At 35.9% G+C, this 20,056-nt stretch overlaps 1 protein-coding gene across 1 annotated transcript in view; it reads left to right on the forward strand.

Moving 5' to 3' along the window:
* Positions 1-20,056, forward strand: part of MEI4 (meiotic double-stranded break formation protein 4) — a 222,640-nt gene that overhangs the window by 115,068 nt on the left and 87,516 nt on the right. The window contains exon 3 of the mRNA XM_004391026.3: positions 6,176-6,307. Within this exon, the coding sequence (XP_004391083.2) occupies positions 6,176-6,307 (132 nt within the window). The remainder of the gene's footprint in view (positions 1-6,175; positions 6,308-20,056) is intronic.

Raw genomic sequence — 20,056 nt, forward strand, 5'->3', positions numbered from 1 at the left:
TGCACGATGTGAAGAAGAACGGGGTTCAAGATTGGTGGAACACTCATTAACAACCTGCCTTATGCAGATGACACAACTTTCCTTGCTGAAAGTGAAGAGGACTTGAAGCACTTACTGATGAAGATCAAAGATCACAGCCTTCAGTATGGATCACACCTTAACATAAAGAAAACCAAAATCCTCACAACTGGCCCAGTAAGCAACATCATGATAAATGGAGAAAAGATTGAAGTTGTCAAGGGTTTCATTTTCTTGGATCCACAATCAACACCCATGGAAGCAGCAGTATAAGAAATCAAATGATGCATTGCATTGGGCAGATCTGCTGCAAAAGACCTCTTTAATGTGTTGAAAAGCAAAGATGCCACCTTGAAGACTAAGGTGTACCTGACGCAAGCCATGGTCTTTTCAGTCGCCTCATATGTATGTGAAAGCTGGACAAATGAATAAGGAAAACCAAAGAAGAATTGCTCCCTTTGAATTATGGTGTTGGTGAAGAATATTGAATATACCATGGACTGCTGAAAGAATGAACCAATCTGTCTTGGAAGAAACACAGCCAGAATGCTCCTTAGAAGCAAGGATGGCGAGACTATGTCTCATATACTTTGGACATGTTATCAGGAGGAATCAGTCCCTGGAGATGGACATTATGCTTGGTAAAGTAGTCAGTGAAAAAGAGGAAGACCCTCAAGGAGATGGATTGACATGGTGGCTACAACAATGGGCTCAAGCATAACAACAATTGTGAGGATGGTGCAGGACTGGACAGTGTTTCATTCTGTTATACATAGTGTTTCTCTGAATCAGAACTGACTCAATGACACCTAACAACAACATAACATGGAAAAGCTCTTTGTGGTGAAATTGTCTTAGCAGTTGTCTTAGGCTGGGTTCTCTAGAGAAGCCAAGACAGTAAAGCATATAAATATCTTTAGTAAGAGATTTACATCAAGGAACTGGCTCACACGGTTGTAGAGGCTGGAACATCTCAAATGTGCAGGTCAGGCTGGAGGCTCCTCCTGATTCACGTAACTGCAAGGGCTGGCGAACCCACGATCAGGGCTATTGCTTACAGGCTGCGAAGATCAATGAATCACAAGATCGGCAGGTAAGACCACAGGTTAGCTGCTAGCTCAAGTCCCAAGAACCAGAGGTCAGACAAACAGGAGCCAGCTGCAAGATCCAGAGCGAGCAAAAGCCCGAAAGCCTTGCGAGGGAGTCCACTTACGTTCGATGCAGGCCACACTCCAAAGGAAACTCCCTTTCCACTGATTGGCTACTCACAGCAGATCCCATCATGGAGGTGATCACATTGTATCAAATCTCATCATGGAAGTGATCACATTATTATATGACTGCCAAACTGCATCATAACTGCCACTGAGAATCATGGCCCAGCCAAGTAGACACACAACCTTAATGATCACAGCAGTGTTCTCTAATAGGATTGTTTTTAGCTCTAAAAAAATACTTTATTTCTATATTTAATTTTTCCAGTCAGTTAATTTATATGTATTATAACCCAAAATTATAATAACAGTTAGCACTTACTGAGCACTACCTAGGTACCTGGCACCCTGTTAAGCATTTTTACTGTCTAATATGTACAAAAATTATATAAAGTGACTGTTATTACAGTCACTATCTTGCAGGTGAAGCTGATGCATAAAAGGTTAAGTAAGTTTCTAGTACAAGCTAATAAGCATTAGAGCTGAGATTTGAACTCAGACAGTGCTGATGCCCAGAGCATGCAAACTTAACCACATCACAACCTTAATCATTCTATGTCCACTGTCTAAATCTCTTATTTTACTGTAAACTTTTTCTTCACTTTAAAATATCCCCTAAAGAATTAAATATTGAGAAAGGAGATAAGTAAACAATTAAAGCATCAGTGAAATACTCACAAGAAGACTTTTTGGAGTTTAGATACAAGATTAAACATTCTTTCAGATACAAACATAAAAATGTTGTAAAAATCTGAAATATAATAAGTGGTACTGGAGTGTTATGAAGAGTATGTATCTTAGCCAATTTCGTTGTTAAGAAATAGCAATGATAAATAAGTAACTATGATTTCCTATTGTAATAGCATGGTGTATAGCATTAAATGGAGCCCTGGTCGCTCAATGGTTAGAGCTTGGCTGCTAACCAAAAGGTCGGCCGTTTGAATGCACCAACTGCTCCTTGGAAACCCTATGGGGCAGTTTTATTCTGTCCTATAAGGTCAGTATGAGTTGGAAGTGACTTAGTGGCAACGGATTTTTGGTTATAGCTTTAAGTTGATAAGTCGATTTGTGAGACTTTTATTGAGTGATTTATGCATGTCCAGATATATAATGGAGATTTGTTTTGAAGTCTGTAATCCATTCACTTTCTCATTTTCATTGATTAATGTTTAAAAATTAATTGTATTATTAGAATATCAGTTTGAGAAATATCTACATGTAAGTGTTCATCCTAAAGGATGCGGAGGTGATATTCCCTAGTTTACTATGGAATTTATTTAGTATTGTTATTTAAACATTTCATATGTAAAAGCAGTATCTTCTTGATATGATTTGAAGCTCATATAGAGCAAAGACAAAGTAGATGACTGTTTCTTTGTTTTGAGATATTCTGTGAAGCCTTGTTTCTCCCAGTTATATTAAAGTTAACTTGCTTGGCTGCTAACCAAAAGGTTGGTGGTTTGAGTCCACTCAGAGGTGCCTCAGAAGAAAGGCATGGTGATCTTCTTCTGAAAAATCAGCCAGTGAAAACTCTATGGAGCACAGTTCTACTCTGACACACATGGGGTCTCCATGAGTCAGAATGGACTCGATGGCAACATTTATTTTTATTTGTCTATATTAAAGTATAGATTTAATGAAATCTCAGCTATGAGTTATTCACCCCTTAATGTGATTAATCAACTGACCTTTCTCCTAGTAACTATGGGATATCGTTTATTGTCTTCACTGTCTTTTTAAGTTTATTTAATGATGAGTAATTTTTCTACCCCTGGATAAAAATTCAGAGTCCCACATCTGTTTTCATCACTCTTAGGTAATACAAACAGCCTCACTCTAGTAATTAAAAATGTCCAGTCCTAGGTAATAATCATAACTTTTTATTTAATTTAAAGTTGAAGTTTTTTCCCCTTTCCTTAGCTCTAGCCTAGTACAGAAAGGAAGCCTACAATTGAGATGGGGGATATATTCCACCCATTTTTCCTCCATCTTGTTCTTTTCCTCCTTCCCCAGCTTGCTAACCAGGGTTTTTGTCCTCTCAGGGCATGGAGCATGGGAGAGAGAAAAGAAATACGGGGAGCAGAAATGTTCTCACATACGTGGTCTGTGGTATTGACTTACCATCTTCATTCTCTGGGTTTGAAAGGGGTTTAACACTCAGTATACTAGGAAAAATAGTCAAAGCCATCTGGGTCTAATGCATTCTTTCTAATTTTTTTTAACATTTTAAGTCATTTTATGAATATCTTACAGATACAGGAATAAAAAGATAGTGAATATCAACTTTATTTAAGATTTTAATAAGAATGAAGCATAATAAATCAAGTTTTTATTCCACATTTTCCTAGTTTTGAAGGTATATATATCTGAAATGGACAATGTCCTCCAAATGCAATTCACTGATCCTCATCTGTGACATGGGACGTACTTATCTTATAAATGCTGATTCTACATTTCAAATACATCCCTATATTAGAGATGCATTTTGGTTCTTCTTGCATTTGATCATCAAAATATAATATCTTTGCTCATAATTTTCTTGATGAGAGGATATTTTCTCCATAATAATAAAACATTTTTATTTTTAGATTTATAAACAGAGTTCAAAATGATCAATTTTTAAATTTCTACATCATTTATTTACTTCTAATCACTTTTATATGCACATCTGCCTTCAGCATCTATCCATTAAAAACATTATCAAGTGTAAAAGCGGCATGAAAGATGAAAGACTACCACCACATGTCCTTTTAGAAAAATAGGATGGTCCAGATTATTGTTTCAAAGTATTATATGATGAAGCCCTGTTATTGAATGACCATCTGGATAAGAACGCCATATTACCTTTTTTTTGTTTATAAATATATTGTCCACTCATCAGTTGTTGAGTTTCAGGAAATACATCCAGGATGAAGACTCATTTTATGAGATTTTGATTATGAGATGAACTTCATCATTATCATCAGAATCTAGAGTGATGCTGTCTCCTTGCATTAATCTGATAAGTGAAAAATCTTCTGTGAATATTCTTTTCTTTGTCATTATGGACATAAAATGAAAAATTCTGAAATCTCACCTGTGATCAAAGGAAACTAAAAACAAACTACAAAGATGAACTTTTCTGCCCTATTTAACACCTTCTTGAAAGATAATGTAATGTTTTCGGATAGTGGTGTAAGAAAATTGAAGGAAAAGGCAGTAGTGACAATTTATTTCACTATTTCCTCATCCTTCTACAAGATTCCATCAATCTTTCATTTTCTAATTATTATAGACTTTTTTTAGCATAGTTAAGAATAATTGCTGAATGATTAAAGAATTCCCAAGATGATGAAATAGAAAAGGGAAAAATAAGAGATTAAGATCCTATGGAGCCCTGGTGGCACAGTGTTTAAGTGATATGGCTGCTAACCAAAAGCCTGGCAATTCAAACCCAACAGTCACTCCTTGGAAACCCTTTGGGGAAGTTCTACCCTGTCCTCAGGGGTCAGAGGCCTGAGAGCCAAATCTGGCCCACCCCCTGTTTTTGTAAATAAAGTTTTATTTGAATATAGCCATGCTCATGCATATAATTTTGTTTGTGGCTGCTTCTGCGCTACAACAGAATTGAGTAGTTTTGACAGAGACCTTATGGCCCTCAAAAAGGAAAATATTTATTAACTGTTTACAGAGAAAGTTTGCTGACTTTTGCTGTAATGTATCTAGATTTATAAGAGTCTGGTGGATCCATATGTGAATTGCTAGAGTTTTATTTATTTATTTATTTTTAAGTAAATTTTCTCTTTGTTCTTTGGAACAAGAGAAAGAATAAAAATAGTTAAATACCACTCCTCACAAATAGTTAGAATGACTTAAAGAAACTCAAAAACTAAAATCGAGTCCAGCAAACCCTGATAGGATACTGAGAGTTAAAGCATAACCTTCTTTCATGGGTATTTTTCTGATTTCTTCAGAGATTCCCCACCCCCTTCCCATACCTGGGAATGTCTCACCTATGATTACATTGAGGGTGTATGTGCCTCTGTTCGGGCTAGTCTCTTATTCCCTCTGAGGAAGCTAGTAATATTTCTAGATGCTCTCTGCTTGATATGTTTACCCGTCCAAATAGTTAGACCTGATAGACCCCATTCTGTTGCTCTCTCCCTATTAGGATATGTGGCCTTTGAGTTTTGCACTGCCAGATTCTGGGAGATAGCCCAGTCCCAGGGTGGCTACAGCCTGGACGCTTTTATACAGGCCACTTTATTCAGACTCTTGCCTTTTCAATTTCTCCTGGATAATTTAAACCCTAGTTCTCTGTGTCCTTAATCCACAGGTTAAGTGGTACCTTAAAATTCCTCTTTTAACTTGTGTCAAATAAGAAAGTCCCTCCCACCTGTCCACCTCCAGTGTGAGGATGGGACTCTCAGTACAGCAACAGCTGTCCCAAAGGACATCTTCAGATTTCTTCCTCTAACCCTTTTATATTTTTTATTTTATATTTTTTATTTATATTTTAAATTTTATATTCTCATATACATTCCTTATATATATATATACCTAATGTGGGTAAGGGTTTAAGAGTCTGGTTTTATCATCTCCTTTGTTTATCCTTTAGGTAATCTATCACCTGCGTGTTATCTCTTGATACCTCAGCTGAAACTTCTATTTTAGCACCCTGTCATACATTTCAAAATATTAATTGTTATATAAGATCGCTATGAGTCACTATCGACTCGAAGGCAACGGGTTTGGGTTTTTTGGTTTATATGGAAAACAATATCACCAAATTATTATAATTTGTCTATTTCATAATTTTTCTTGAGACTGACCCAAAATTATGTTTAATACCTTTTGTATTCCCCACAGCATTTAGCTCATTGGTAAAGTCTTAGAAAATGCTCACTAAAAACATTTTGACCTGACTTGACAGAAAGTGGAAACCTACTCATTTTTATCTTTAGTTTCAGGTGCAGCATTATATTTCTCAGAGTCTGATAACACTGGGAAGTTGCAGCTTTCTGAGAAGATCTATTGTATCTCTCCTCCTATCAGAAGTAAACAGCTTCACTGATGATCTGGAAACCATCATTCAGGTGCTTATAATTTGAAACTGTAGCTATCATTTATAGTTAATATAGCCAAAGGTTTTTCTTCTCTTTTCCTTCTCCTTCCCTCTGTTCTTGCTAGGCTGATCTTTTAGTTATTACTTTATCACTGTTGTACGTGGATACTGTTACTGCCTACTGAAATTACAAAAACGTACTTTCAGGAACTAGTTTTAGAAATAAACCATCTCATTGTTCTTACTTGTATGCATATGCCAAAAGTGCCATTGGTGACAGCAGAGGAGTGCTTAGATGAATTGTCTTAAACCTCACCAGCCAGGCAGCATGTTCCTAAAGCAAAGCAGTGAGAGAAAAGTGAACTGGAGAGGATGCTAAATGGAGAATAGCCTGTAGTCTGCTGGTTCTCATCCTTTGCTGCGCATGAGAATCATTTGGCTAACTTGAAGTATCACATTGCCAGGCCATATGCCGGTGTAATTATATGTGGTCTCTCGGGTTAGAACCATAGGCACTGGCATTTTTAAAGATCTCCAGGTGATTCCAGTGTGTAGTCAAGGTTGAAAACTAGTACTTTAAGCCCTATTTATCTGTGTGTAGACTTTATATATCACTGCTGACAAAATGTGTCTAGGAAACTTAAGTCATGCCCATATTTAAATGTCGAAACTGGTTTATTATATGTGTTCACTTTGGCAGGTTATTCATATTCTGACCATCATTATGGTAGGATTAAAAGTGCTATGAAAGGAAATCACATACAGATAGAAATGTTTTGGAAAAGAAAAAATTTAAATAAGAAAAAAATACATATATATGATTTTTAATAGCTTTTAAAAAGTGTTATTTTTAGTAGTTGCTGTCATGTTGGCTCTGACTCATGGCAACCCAGTGTACCACAAATGAAATACTGCCCAATCCTGCACCATCTTCACAATTGTTGGTATGCTTGAGTCCATTATTGTGGCCACTGTATTTTTTGAGCTCTTGCAACCTAGAGAGCTCATCTTCCAGCACTATATTCAACTACTCTGTTGTGAGCCATAGGGTTTTCATTGGCTGATTTTCAGAAGTAGTTCTCTAGGCCTTTCTTCCTAGTCTGTCTTAGTCTGGAAGCTCCACTGAAACCTGTCCACCATGACTGATCCTGCTGGTTTTTTAAATACCAGTGCCATAGCTTCTTGCATCATAGCAACACACAAGCCACCACAGTAAGACAAGTTGATAGACAAGTCATGGTTTAACAGAGGACTTACATCTAAGTTTTCTTCTTTTAATGATGTATCCTAAAAATATTTTATAGTATAATTGATTTTAGTGTATGACATAGTATATCATATAGTCAATCAGTAATTTTTTAAGTGATTACTAAATGCTAAAGTCTAAGAACTCCGTTTAATACAGAAAAAAAAAAGAGAGAGAGCGAGAGACAAGAATTCATTGTCAGTCTTCTCGAGGAGCTAAAAATAAGTTTGGAGAGAGAAATAAGGGATATTAACTAATTGAAAAAAAATGAAAGCCCTAAATTTCATAGTGCTGGTTATAAGAGTTCCGACATTAATGGAGGTGAACAGGTTAGGCTGGAATTCCCTGAAAAAGTTCATGAAAAAGGAACAACTTGAAAAGTGGATTTGAATTGAATATGCAGAGGATACAGACTGTGGAGGCATTGCAGTGTTATTTGAGAATATGCGTGTCTGGAACTCTGACGAAACAAGGTGAGTTCTTGGCATTTAAACAGGAAACTGTGAGAAGTAAGGTTGATTATATTAGATTATTTGTTTGGAGAATAATAGAAAAATATAAATTTTCATTTACATATTTCCATGTAAAATTTTTACAATAGCTCTAAAACATAGGTATACTTTTTTACCTAGTTTGTAGATAAAACCAAACCTTAGAGTGTTTAATTAAGCATCTTGATCAAGATTGCAGAAAGAGCATATGTTTAAGCCATAATTGCAACTGAATTTTTCTGATTCTTGTATGACTTTAAAATAATAATTATTGTAATAATAGCAATAACAACAACACCTACAACTACCACTAGTTTTTGGCAGTTAATATGTGGTAAATGTCCCATTCAATCTTATTAACAACCCTTCAAAATGTTCATATTGTTATTTAAGGACAAAGAAACTATTAGTCAGCATTCTTAATAGGAGACAACAGAAACTATTCTAGCCAATTTAAGCAGAAAGAGATTAAGGAGAGAAATATGTGGCAGTCTGCTTCTGTAAAAGATTTACAGCCTTGGAAACCCTATGGGGCAGTTCTATTATGTCCTACAGGGTCACTGTGAGTTGCAATTGACTCTACGGCAAGGGGTACGGAATTGTTGGGAGGGCTGAGGAAAAAGACCTCAAGCTGTATGTCTATGAATGGTACCTGTAGCCACATAGTAAAATTTGGCCCCCCAAGGGATTGCTGCTCTTACAGGATTAGAGAAGTACTGAGTCAGAGTTGAGAAAAGAGTCTTAGTCAAGATCTTCCAGTAAGGAGGTCTCAGTGGAGGCTCCTGAATGAGTCCCCTCCTCCCCCATAAGGAGGCCTCCAAATGAAGACACTTAGACTTGGAATGTAGATATCTACATGAGCATGGCTGGCCCTAGGCATAGTGAGCTGAGTCCTTGACTGGAATTCCCTCCAGAAAACTGTAGTGCACTGGCTGTGCACCAAATGTGGAGTGGGGAGGGCAGCCTCTACCCATGAGATCTACCAGGTAAAGCCTTTGTAATTGCCTATGATTAGTCTTGAAGAATCATATATAGAGTTTGAGCTGGACCCCTCAGCTGACCAGGTAGAGGAACTGCCTGCTGAATCAAGAAACTGCTATTACAGTTACAGCCTCTAGGAAAAAAAAAGGCCTGCCACAATGTACCACAGCAAAATATATACCCTGTCTTCAGCCTCTCTCGCTGTGTGACTCAGTTGCAACTAAAAAGTTTTTTGCAAATGAATTCATTTACTTAAATCAACAAATTCAGAATCCTACTAACAAGCAAGTATAGGAAATATAGGGATTTTGTTGTTGTTTTTCAGCTTTTTCACCCTGAAGGAGTATTAGAATGAATATTGATTTGGTCATTTGAAGGTGTCTATTACATCTAAGGCTCAGAGATTCAGGAATGCTAATAAGAGATGGAGTCACAATAAGAGGATATACAAAGTTACAAGGCAAAGAACATGAATGCTGCAGGGCATTTAATTGGGACTCTTGCTGCAGTCAATTTCCTACAAGCAGCAGCAGAGAGAATTACTATTGGACAATAAGAGATATTATCCAAAAGACTCAAGGAAAGATTGAATGTGAAGGAGGAAGAATTTGTGGATAAATAAAGATTGTAAAATTAGGAGGAATTAGGTAAATGGAAAGGTGTGCTTCTTTGTGGTCAGAAATTAGTTAAGTTTGAATATATTGTATTTCAGGAAACATTAAAGTGATCTAAATGTAGGCAGATGGAAATATGAAATTAGAACTTGAGAGAGACTTGAACAGGTGCATTCTTGAAAATCTGGGAAATATTACATGGAAAGTGGCAACAATGAAATTATTGTAGTAAGAAAGAACAAGGACTCAAAGCTAAGGTGGAATGGGAGAGGTGAATGTACAAATAAGGAAATAAAATAAGCTTTATGTTTATATGTCTGTTGCATGGCTGTTATAAATGAAAGGCTTAATTTGTTTAAAATGTCCAATTAAAAAAGTAATATACATTTATTATATATGATATAGAATATACAGAAAATGTATAAATAAAAATAGGACTTACTGAAAATCATACTACCCATTTCATGTTTTTCTGTGTATCTCTTTATTTATAGTCGTAGGATAAAGGCTATGGTAGACCCATTTAATAAAACTTAATAACTAGTCTTGAAAGAATCTTGTTGATTCATAAGTTAATTAAATGCCTCTTGGAACAATATTATCCAGAAACTCAACAATATACTACCATTAATGTCCAGCATCCAATCAGAAAATACTAGACATGTGAAGAAGCAAGAAAGTATAACCCAGACCAGGAGAAAAAAAGAATTAAATCAACAGGAATAGAGGTAGAAATGATAAAATTAGCAGACAACAATCTTAAAACTCCTATTATAAATATGTTAAGAGATTTAAAAGGGAAAAAATGAATATTAAAGAATAGAAAATGTCAACATAGAAATGAGAACTATTTGAAAAGTACAAGTGAAAATCCTAAATTTGAAAAATAGAATACCTGAAATGAAAAAATTATAGGATTGTCTTATCAGTAGATTAGAAACTATAGAAGAAAAGCTTAGGAAACTTAAAGAAAGGGAACTAAAATCTATCCAAATGTAAGTACAAGGGGAAAAAAAAAGCTGAAACAATTAACAGATGCTCAGAAATGTGTAGAAAAAAGTTAGGTTAGCTCATAATTGGAGTAACGGAATTAAAGGAAAGGTTGTTGTTGTTGTTAGGTGCCATCAAGTCGGTTCCAACTCATAGCAACCCTGTGCACAACAGAACAAAACACTGCCCCAGCCTGCACCATCCTCACAGTTGTTGCTATTCTTGAGCCCATTGTTGCAGCCACTGTGTCAATCCATTTCATTGAGGGTCTTCCTCTTTTTCGCTGACCCTCTACCAAGCCTGATATCCTTCTCCAGGGACTAGTCCCTCCTGATAACATGTCCAAATTAAATGAGATGAAGTCCCACGATCCTTGCTTCTAAGGAGCATTCTGGCTGTACTTCTTCCAAAACAGATTTGTTCATTGTTTTGGCAGTCCATAATATATTCAGTATTCTTCACCAACACCACAATTCAAAGGAATCAGTTCTTCTTCAGTCTTCCTTATTCATTGTCCAGCTTTCGCATGCATATGAGGTGACTGAAAACACCATGGCTTGGATGAGACGCACCTCAGTCCTAAGGTGACATCTTTGCTTTTCAACGCTTTAACGAGGTCTTTTGCAGCCAATATGCCTAATGCAATGTGTCTTTTGATTTCTTGACAACTGCTTCCATGGGTGTTGATTGTGGATCCAAGTAAAATGAAATCCTTGACAACTTCAGTCTTTTCTCTATCATGATGTTGCTTATTGGTCCAGTTGTGAGGATTTTTGTTTTCTTTATGTTGAGGTGTAATCCATACTGAAGGCTGTGGTCTTTGATCTTCATCAGTAAGTGCTTCAAGTCTTCTTCACTTTCAGCAAGCAAGGTTGTGTCAAAAGAAAGATTGGGGCGGAAGATATATTAGAGGAAATATTGGCTGAAAGTTTGCCAAATTTGATGACACTTTTAAATCAAAGATCCTAGAACATCAATGAACCCAGTCAAGATAAATACAAAGTGGAGCACCCAAAGCAATAGTATAATCAAATTTCTGTGAAGCAATAATAAAGACAAAAATCTTAAAGGAGCAAGTAGACATACACTCACTGAATGCATACAAGGAAGCAATAATAAAAATAATTTCATTTTTCTCATCACAAACAAGCAACGAGATAATGGAAAGACACTTTTAAATTACTGCAGAAAAAAAATGCAGCAAAAGTTTATATCTTGCAAAGAAAACCTCATGCCTAGATGGCTTCACTGATTAATTCTATCAGTTATTGAAGACAAAAAAAAAAACAAAAAAACCATTGCTGTCGAGCTGATTCTGACTCAGAGACCCTGTAGGGCAGAGTAGAATTGCCCCATAGGGTTTCCAAGGAGTGACTGGTGTATTCGAACCGCTGACCTTTTGGTTTGCAGCCATGTTCTTAACCACTCTGCCACCAGCACTCCTATTTAAGACAACAATAATACTAATTAAACACAGACTCTTCCAGAAAATTGGAGAGACTGCTTTCTAACTCATTCTATGAGGTCAGTAATACCCTAATACCAAAACAGATAAAGACATTAAAGAAAATACAAACCAATACCCCTCACAAACATAGATGTAAAAAGTTTGAACAAAATGTTAGCAAATTGTATTCAACAATATAAAAAAAGGATAATAAATCATGACCAAATGGGGTTTATCCTAGAATGCGAGGTTGGTTTAACACTGAAAAATCAATCAAGAAGATTTACTATATTAACAAACAAGAACAACAAAACAAAGCAAAAAAATAAATGATTATCTTAAAAGATACAGAAAAAAGACTTGGCAAAAATCCGCCATCTATTCCTTATTTAAAAAAATTTTTTTTTAGTAAGCTAGAAATACAGGGAAACTTCATCAACCTGATAAATGGTCTCAGATTTCTACCTGGAGATAATTTTCTAGACAGAAGTATATGAAGGAAGAAGGCAAACAGAGTTCAGCAGTCTCACGGAATAAGGAGGCAGATTTGGAGTTAGGGAGGCCAAAGTGACAAGGATTTGAGTCAGAGTATCAGAGAGGAGGGAACTATGAAGAGAAAGAACAACAGAAATTTTGGTAGGGATTCACTTGTCTTTGCCTGAATACCAAGCTGCACATGCAGAAGGTGAAACTATGAGGCTACACAAAGAATGCATTCTGGGGAGAAAAAAAAATCATTTACTGGGAAGCCTTAAGCCAACTTCTCAGAGCTAATTCAGGTCTGGGAATCATTCAAAGTACTGTCAACCAGAGTGGAGAGACTTCATTGACTGTAAGGATCATTTATTTAGTAGAGATCCCCAACAATCATACCTTAGCAACGGAGTTAAACTACCCCTAAACTAAAAACTATTATAGACCTACCCAAATGAAGCTCAAGGGGATTAAGCCAACTAAGCAAGTAACCTGACTACCATAACAAATCTAACAATCTTTAAATTAATACTACGCAATCAAGCAAGTAACAGTGTGTTATATTCACAGTGTCTGGGATCCCATCAAAAATAACTAATCATAAAGAGAAGCAGGAAAATATGACCCAGAACAAAGAAAAAAGCCAGTCAATAGAAGCAAATTCAGAAATTACAAACCTGATGGAAATAGCTGACAGCTATTATAAATAGCTATTGTAAATATGCTCAAGGATATAAAGAGAAAAGTAATGTAATGAGCACAGAAATTATTGATATGAAAATTAAGTGAAATTTTTAAGATGAAAAATACAAAACTTGACATGCAAATTTCACTGAATTGGACAAAAGTGTCATCAAACACTAAGACTTTTCATTGAACTTGTGGGTATCATATTGAATGTGAAGTTGTCATCAATAACTGTCCGAAGAACAGTTTTAGTGTTTAATGATGCAAAATGTTTTAAGTAGTCACTAAGTCAAGAATAAAATTATACATACACACACTATATAAAACCAAACCAAACCAAAACCGTTGCCATCGAGTTGATTCCAATTCATAGGGACCCTGTAGGACAGGGTAGAACTGCCCCATAGGGTTTCCACGGAGCAGCTTGTGGATTTGAACTGTGGACCTTGTTGGTTAGCAGCCGTAGCTCTTAACCACTGCACCACCAGGGCTCCAACATACCAATATTATATATATATGTATATATATGGTAGTGTACTATAGATAGGAGTCTGATTCAATTTCTAATGCATTTCTCTATCAGAAGGAGGGCCTGTTTAATAACAATTAATGGGAAATTCAGTAATGATTATAATCATAGGTATTTATTGATCTTTATTATGTGTCAGACATTATTCTAAATAAATATCTCATATTCCTCCAAGACTTTTATATGTGTATTTCTTTGTTTAAAACAGATAGCTATTAATTTTAATTTTATGTTGTATCATTTACTTGGAGTCCCTGGGGGGCACAAAGGGTTAAGCACTCAACTACTAGCTGAAAGGTTGGCAGTTCAATCCCATTCGGAGGCACCTCAGAAGACAGGCTGAGCAATCTCCTTCCAAAAGGTCACAGCCTTGAAAACCCTATGGAGCAGTTCTACTCTTCACATATGGGGTCGCCATGAGTTGGAATCGACTCAATGGCAACTAACAACAACAGCAAATCATTTCCTTCTCCCAACTACACTATGAAGTAGACAATATTATTCCTATGTCATAGAAGATAACAAGTAGGATCAGAGAGTTTAAGTAGACTGCCCGCAACCATAGTAAATGCAACACCAGATTACTGAACTCAGGCATTCTGACTCCCAAGTCCAGAGGATAAACTATGCAATATTTTCTGTTACTGATTGACCATCTCAGTTCTTTATGTTTCACTGACATTGTTTTATATTAATTTGTGTTCTGCAACTTGTATGTAACTTGCCCCACTTATTTTTTATAGCAGTAAAATTATAGAAGGTAATATATTTGTGCCTTTTGTAATATATTCTTGATATATACTTCATCTCACATACTTGGGACATGTTATCAGGAGGAACCAGTCCCTGGAGAAGGACATTATGCTTGGTAAAGTAGAGGGTCAGCAAAAAAGATGAAGACCCTCAACAAGATGGATTGACATAGTGGCTACAACAATGGGCTTAAACATAGCAACGATTATGAGAATGGCGCAAGACCAGGCAGTGTTGCGTTCTGTTGTGCATGGGGTCGCTATAAGTTGGAACTGACTCAACGGCACCTAACAACAACAACATGATCATGAAGCAGACTTGTTGTTAATTGCCATTGAGTTTATTCCCTCTTAGTATCCTTTTCTATAGTTAATGCCCATTTGAATGCAGTTTTCTTGGGTCTAAGTGCCAGGGGGAAGGAACTGTTTATATTATGCTAAAGATAAAACTTACCTAATGTCTTGACTAACATATATTTTGGCATTCCTATGTTTTGGTTCTCTTCTTTCTCAATTGACTAAACTTAATAATCTATCCCTGTCATTATTTTTAGAGTGACAGAATTTTCTCATGGTTTTTGTATATTTACCATCTTATGACATACTGGTTTCTATCATTTTGAAAATAACATTGAAAAAGTGGTTCTTATGGGAGTCCATAAACTGCTGATATTGATTTCTAAGGGCCTACATTGTTTGGCTATTCAAACTGAGAACAAAATCAAGATATTGATTTTACTTCTAAATCATTATGCCACTGGGATCTTGTGTTGGAAAATTTTGTGAGCAGCTCCTTCTTTGAATGATTTCTTCCTCTTGTCAGATGGGATCCAAGCAGCTGCTAGAAAGAGCCAGTCAGTAAATAGTTATTTACAGGGCATCCATGGTGTGCATGTCTCTGAAACAAGCAATAGCCATGCTTTTACTAAGTTTCTATTTTATTTATGAGAATTGTATTAATAATTTTACAGGTATCTCTAGACATCTAGGTGGTTTAATATTTTTATTGATTTTTATAGAATCAGCCTCCTGATCAGCTGTGACAAAGATTTGAAATCACTGAAATCTTGTTTATCAATATATTTTATTTTTAAATGTCAACAAATGTGTTTTGTTTATTCTGGAAAGGTGACATGGAAAAGGAGACATACATGTTTAGTTTACATTTTATGTGAACTTTAAAGAATCCTGATTCAACTTCAGTCTGGCTCCAATTAAAAAATAAAACAAAGCTCCACCCCTTTTGTAAGCTTTGTGCTGTTTCCTTGGATAAAATCTAATTCCTTTTCAAAGCCCCAAATCATGCTCTGGGAGAGTAGAGTAGAACTTACCTATCATCTTGAGGTAAGGGTAATCAGGAAGGTGGGAGAGATAGCATTTTGTGAAGAAACTGAAATGAAGAGAAAGACAGACAGTTTCTGTGGTGTGTCGAGTAAAAGCAGAGAGAGGGAGAAGCTAGACACTGTAGAGGTTCAGTGGAGGTACAGGCTGAGCCATGGGAAAATAGCTGCCAATGTATGTGAGCCATGGGAAAATAGCTGCCAGTATGTATGAGCAAACACACAGTTGAGTTGTCAAATCAACTCCCACAAATTAGAGAGATCTTAGTATCAGCTTTATTATTACTTTCAAAGATACAGGCAATCAAAAGGTACAAATGAAGCAGAAAGAGATGTAGGACTTGTCCAGGTCCTTGGTTTTCACATCTCCATTTTATAACGTAAAGAATTTTACAGTTTATGTGACCATCTCCAAGGAGTCATGTCTCATAGATTGAGTTTATTTACTATAAGTAACCCTTTCGCCGGGAACATTCTGCTTAGGATATTAAAAAGACAAGGTTTCCTCCTACTAGAAAACACCAGGAGGTCTGCTTGTCGCCTAGAAAATACCAGTAACTTTGTCATCTTCCTCCCAACTTTCTATAGAGTTCCTGAGGCCTCTGTGTACTAGGAGCATTGTTTATTGAACCTGTAAACCAAAACCCGTTGCCACAGAGTCGATTCCAACTCATAGCTGAACCCAGGCAACTTAAAAAGATAATTTCTTTATAAAAGTGTATTTTAGTTTTTGGCATAGTAACTAAAATTATGGTATTTCTTTCAAAAAATATTTGTATCATTTATAAAAATGAATGATTAATACTAAGACTGTGTATAGAACTGTACACCAATTAGAAAAAGATAAGCAGTCTAATAGAAAAACAGGCTAAAGTATATGACAAGGCAGTTATATAGAAGAGGAAACAAAAACGAATAATATGAATCATGCTAAACCTCGATAGTATCAGGAAAATACAAATTGCAAAAACAAGGTGTGTCATGCTGATTATATTGATACACATTTTTAAAAAAAATTAAACTGAAAACAATACCAGTGTTAGTGAGTATGTGAGGAAATGGAATTCATTACCCAATAAAGTTAAAGATATATATCCTCTAAGACATAACAGGTCCAATGTACAAGGAGACCTGGGATGTTCATTTTAACCTTTTTGTGATAGAAAAAGGTTAGAAACAATGTAAGTGTGCATTAAAAGATGGCTGGATGTGGTATATTAAAAATGGAATATTGTATATCAGTTAATTATAAATTATAAATTAACTGACCTAATAATAACCTAAATAAATTAGATCTTCGTCTATTAACATTAATAGATTTTGAAAGCATAATGTTAGTTAAAAAGGAGGGAAGAGGTATCCAAGGAGGAGAGATACCCAAATATGCCATTTTGATAATTACGTATATAGAACAATTTATATACACACACGACTCTCTTCTAGTATATCCATAAATTTTAAATTTCTTTAAAAATACAGATTCTGAAATAAATGTGAGAAAATACTGTGTATCAAATTTATATAGTGTATACTCTAGGTCTGTTTTATTGCATTATAAAATATTTTCATGTTGAAAAGTACTTCAGAATTTTAAAAAATAGATATAAAAAAGTTCTGCTTTAGGATCAGAAAAAAAAATATAGATTACAAATAAAACCTCAGTTTTTAATAACCTTTTAACACAAATATTTTTCTCCTTAGACACAGTTCATACCTCTAGCTCATCAGTATGTTTTTGGTTACAGTAGCCAAGCTACAAAAAATGAATAATGCTCTTGTAGAATATTGATAAGGATGGGTTGAAATCTGAATTTAGAGTATTATATGCATACTCACATTAAGTACTTCAGAAACCTAATATTGTGAAGTAGATGAAATTTATACATGAAATATTTATTTTTAAAATTGGAAGAAAAGTATACTAGCAGGAAGAAAACTTTATCAGGAAGCATTTTTACCTTTCAAATATCTGTTTTCCTTTTTAAGTAAAATAAAAGATAAGCAACTTGTTTATAAAAATAGAACATGTAAATTAAAGTGTTTGAATTGGAAATGAGTTTGTACATACTTGTACTTCTCAAAAATAAGCTTTCTTTCTATATCAGGGCAAAACGCAGCAAAAAAATAAGCATTTTTTAATAAGGCAAAGAGAAAAATAATCAGCTCTGACCTAGTTCAATTGAGAGAGGAACTACGTTCTTTGTAATTATGCATATTTTGATCATAGCTAAGATCTAGGAAGCCTGGCTTAGTCTACAATCACTCCACCAGAGAGAAAAGACTTTACATCAAACTGTTCTCAAGTAACAGTATAGAGATTAGGGGCCCTGGGCATGGGCTTTTCCTTTTTTATTTTGATTTGTTTAGCAAAAAGTTAGGATCAGAAATTCCTGATAATGAGCTCTATATATATATTATCATATTAGTGCAGTTTTCACCCTTATTGGGGTATTTGATGAAAATAATTATGAGATATGGATGAAAGAAGGCTTAAAATTGCCCCAAAACACAGTCAGCCTAAAGATTTCCACATGACTGAATGCCTTTTTGAAGATGCCGCTTCTTAAGAAGAACTTCCATCTGTGTACTCAGCTGACAACAGAGAAGGAAGCTAGCTGGGCATTCACCAGATAGGCCAGGTCTTTTTAAGAGAAGTCTCCTAGGGTAAACTAAATCATGTAGCCAAGATCATTAGCTTTGGAAACAGGTGCCTGGTTAGAATGCTCTGTGTCTTCTGAAGTAATCTTGTCAACAGATCAAACCTGAAAGCTCAAGGATGAATTGCAAATTTACAGGCAATACGGGGAACAACAACAGCAAAAAAAAAAACCCACTGCTTTGGAGTGGATTCTAACTCATAGTGACCGTATAGCACAGAGTAGAACTGCCCCATAGTGTTTCCAAGGCTGTAAATCTTTATGGAAGCAGACTGCCACATCTTTCTCCCCCGTAGCGGCTGGTAGGTTGGAACTGCCGACCTCTCGCTTAGCAGCTGAGTGCTTTAACCGCTGCTCTATCAGGGCTCCTAATACAGGCATGCCCCTCCCACACCCCGACCCCCCAAAAAAACACAATTGCCTTGGAGTCAATTCCAAGTCATATCAACCCTACAGGGGCAAACCAAAAAAACACCAAACCCATTGCCGTCAAGTCGATTCCAACTCATGCCACCCTGCAGGACAGAGTAGAACTGCCCCACTGGGTTTCCAGGGAGTGGCTGGCGGATTTGAACTGCCCACCTTTTGGTTAGCAGCAGAACTGTTAACCACTGCGCCATGAGGGCTCCAACTCTATAACAGATGAACACAAATTAGCTACAAGGATGCAATCAGCAAAATCCAAACTGTACAGGATAAACAACTCATTTTTTTTTCTGACAAATAAATTGCACAGCAATAAGAGTGGTTGGGGGAGAAAGAGAAGAAGGAAGAACCTATGTTTTAAAAGACTAAAGAAATATATTAACCTATTGCTATATATCAGAGGGTGACAAGCTGCTGTCCATGTACCAAATTTGGTCAGACACCTGCTTTTATAAGTAAAGTTTTATTGTAAGATAACCAATCCCATTTATTTATGACTTGTCTGTGGCTGCTTTGGCACTAAAATAGCAGAGAAGGTTTGCAATTACTGCTATACAGTTAGTCCCCGGGTTATGAACATCCAACTTAAGGACAACTCATACTTGCCCTTTAATGTTATGTAAATTTGCCCTCACTTTGAAGCTATTGGACCAACCCCTGCTTGCAACAAATTCTTTTTTTAATTTTTTTTATTGTACTTTAGGTGAAGGTTTACAGAACAAATAGTTTCTCATTACACAGTCGGTATGCATATTGTTTTATGACATTGGGTAACAAACCCACAACATGTCAAAACTCTCCCTTCTCAACCCTGGAGGACCTTTTTTCTTTTTTGGTGAAAATATACATAGCCAAAGACACACCATTTCAAAAATTTCTACATGTACAATTCAGTGACATCAATTACCTTCTTCCAGTTGTGCTGCTATTCTCACTATCCTTTTCCAAATTATTCCATCACCATTATCTTCAACTCACTTACCCCTAGGCTTCCCATCAAACCTTTTGAGTTGCTGTTGTCAATTGGATCTCCCATAGATAATTCTTTTTTATTTTGTACTTTAAATGAAGATTTGCAGAACAGAATAGTTTCTCATTAAACAGTTAGTACACATATTGCCCTTTGACAGTGGTTAACAACCCCAT

Source organism: Trichechus manatus, unplaced genomic scaffold, assembly GCF_000243295.1.
Source record: "Trichechus manatus latirostris isolate Lorelei unplaced genomic scaffold, TriManLat1.0 scaffold00404, whole genome shotgun sequence".
In the NCBI taxonomy this organism is placed as follows: Eukaryota; Metazoa; Chordata; class Mammalia; order Sirenia; family Trichechidae; genus Trichechus; species Trichechus manatus.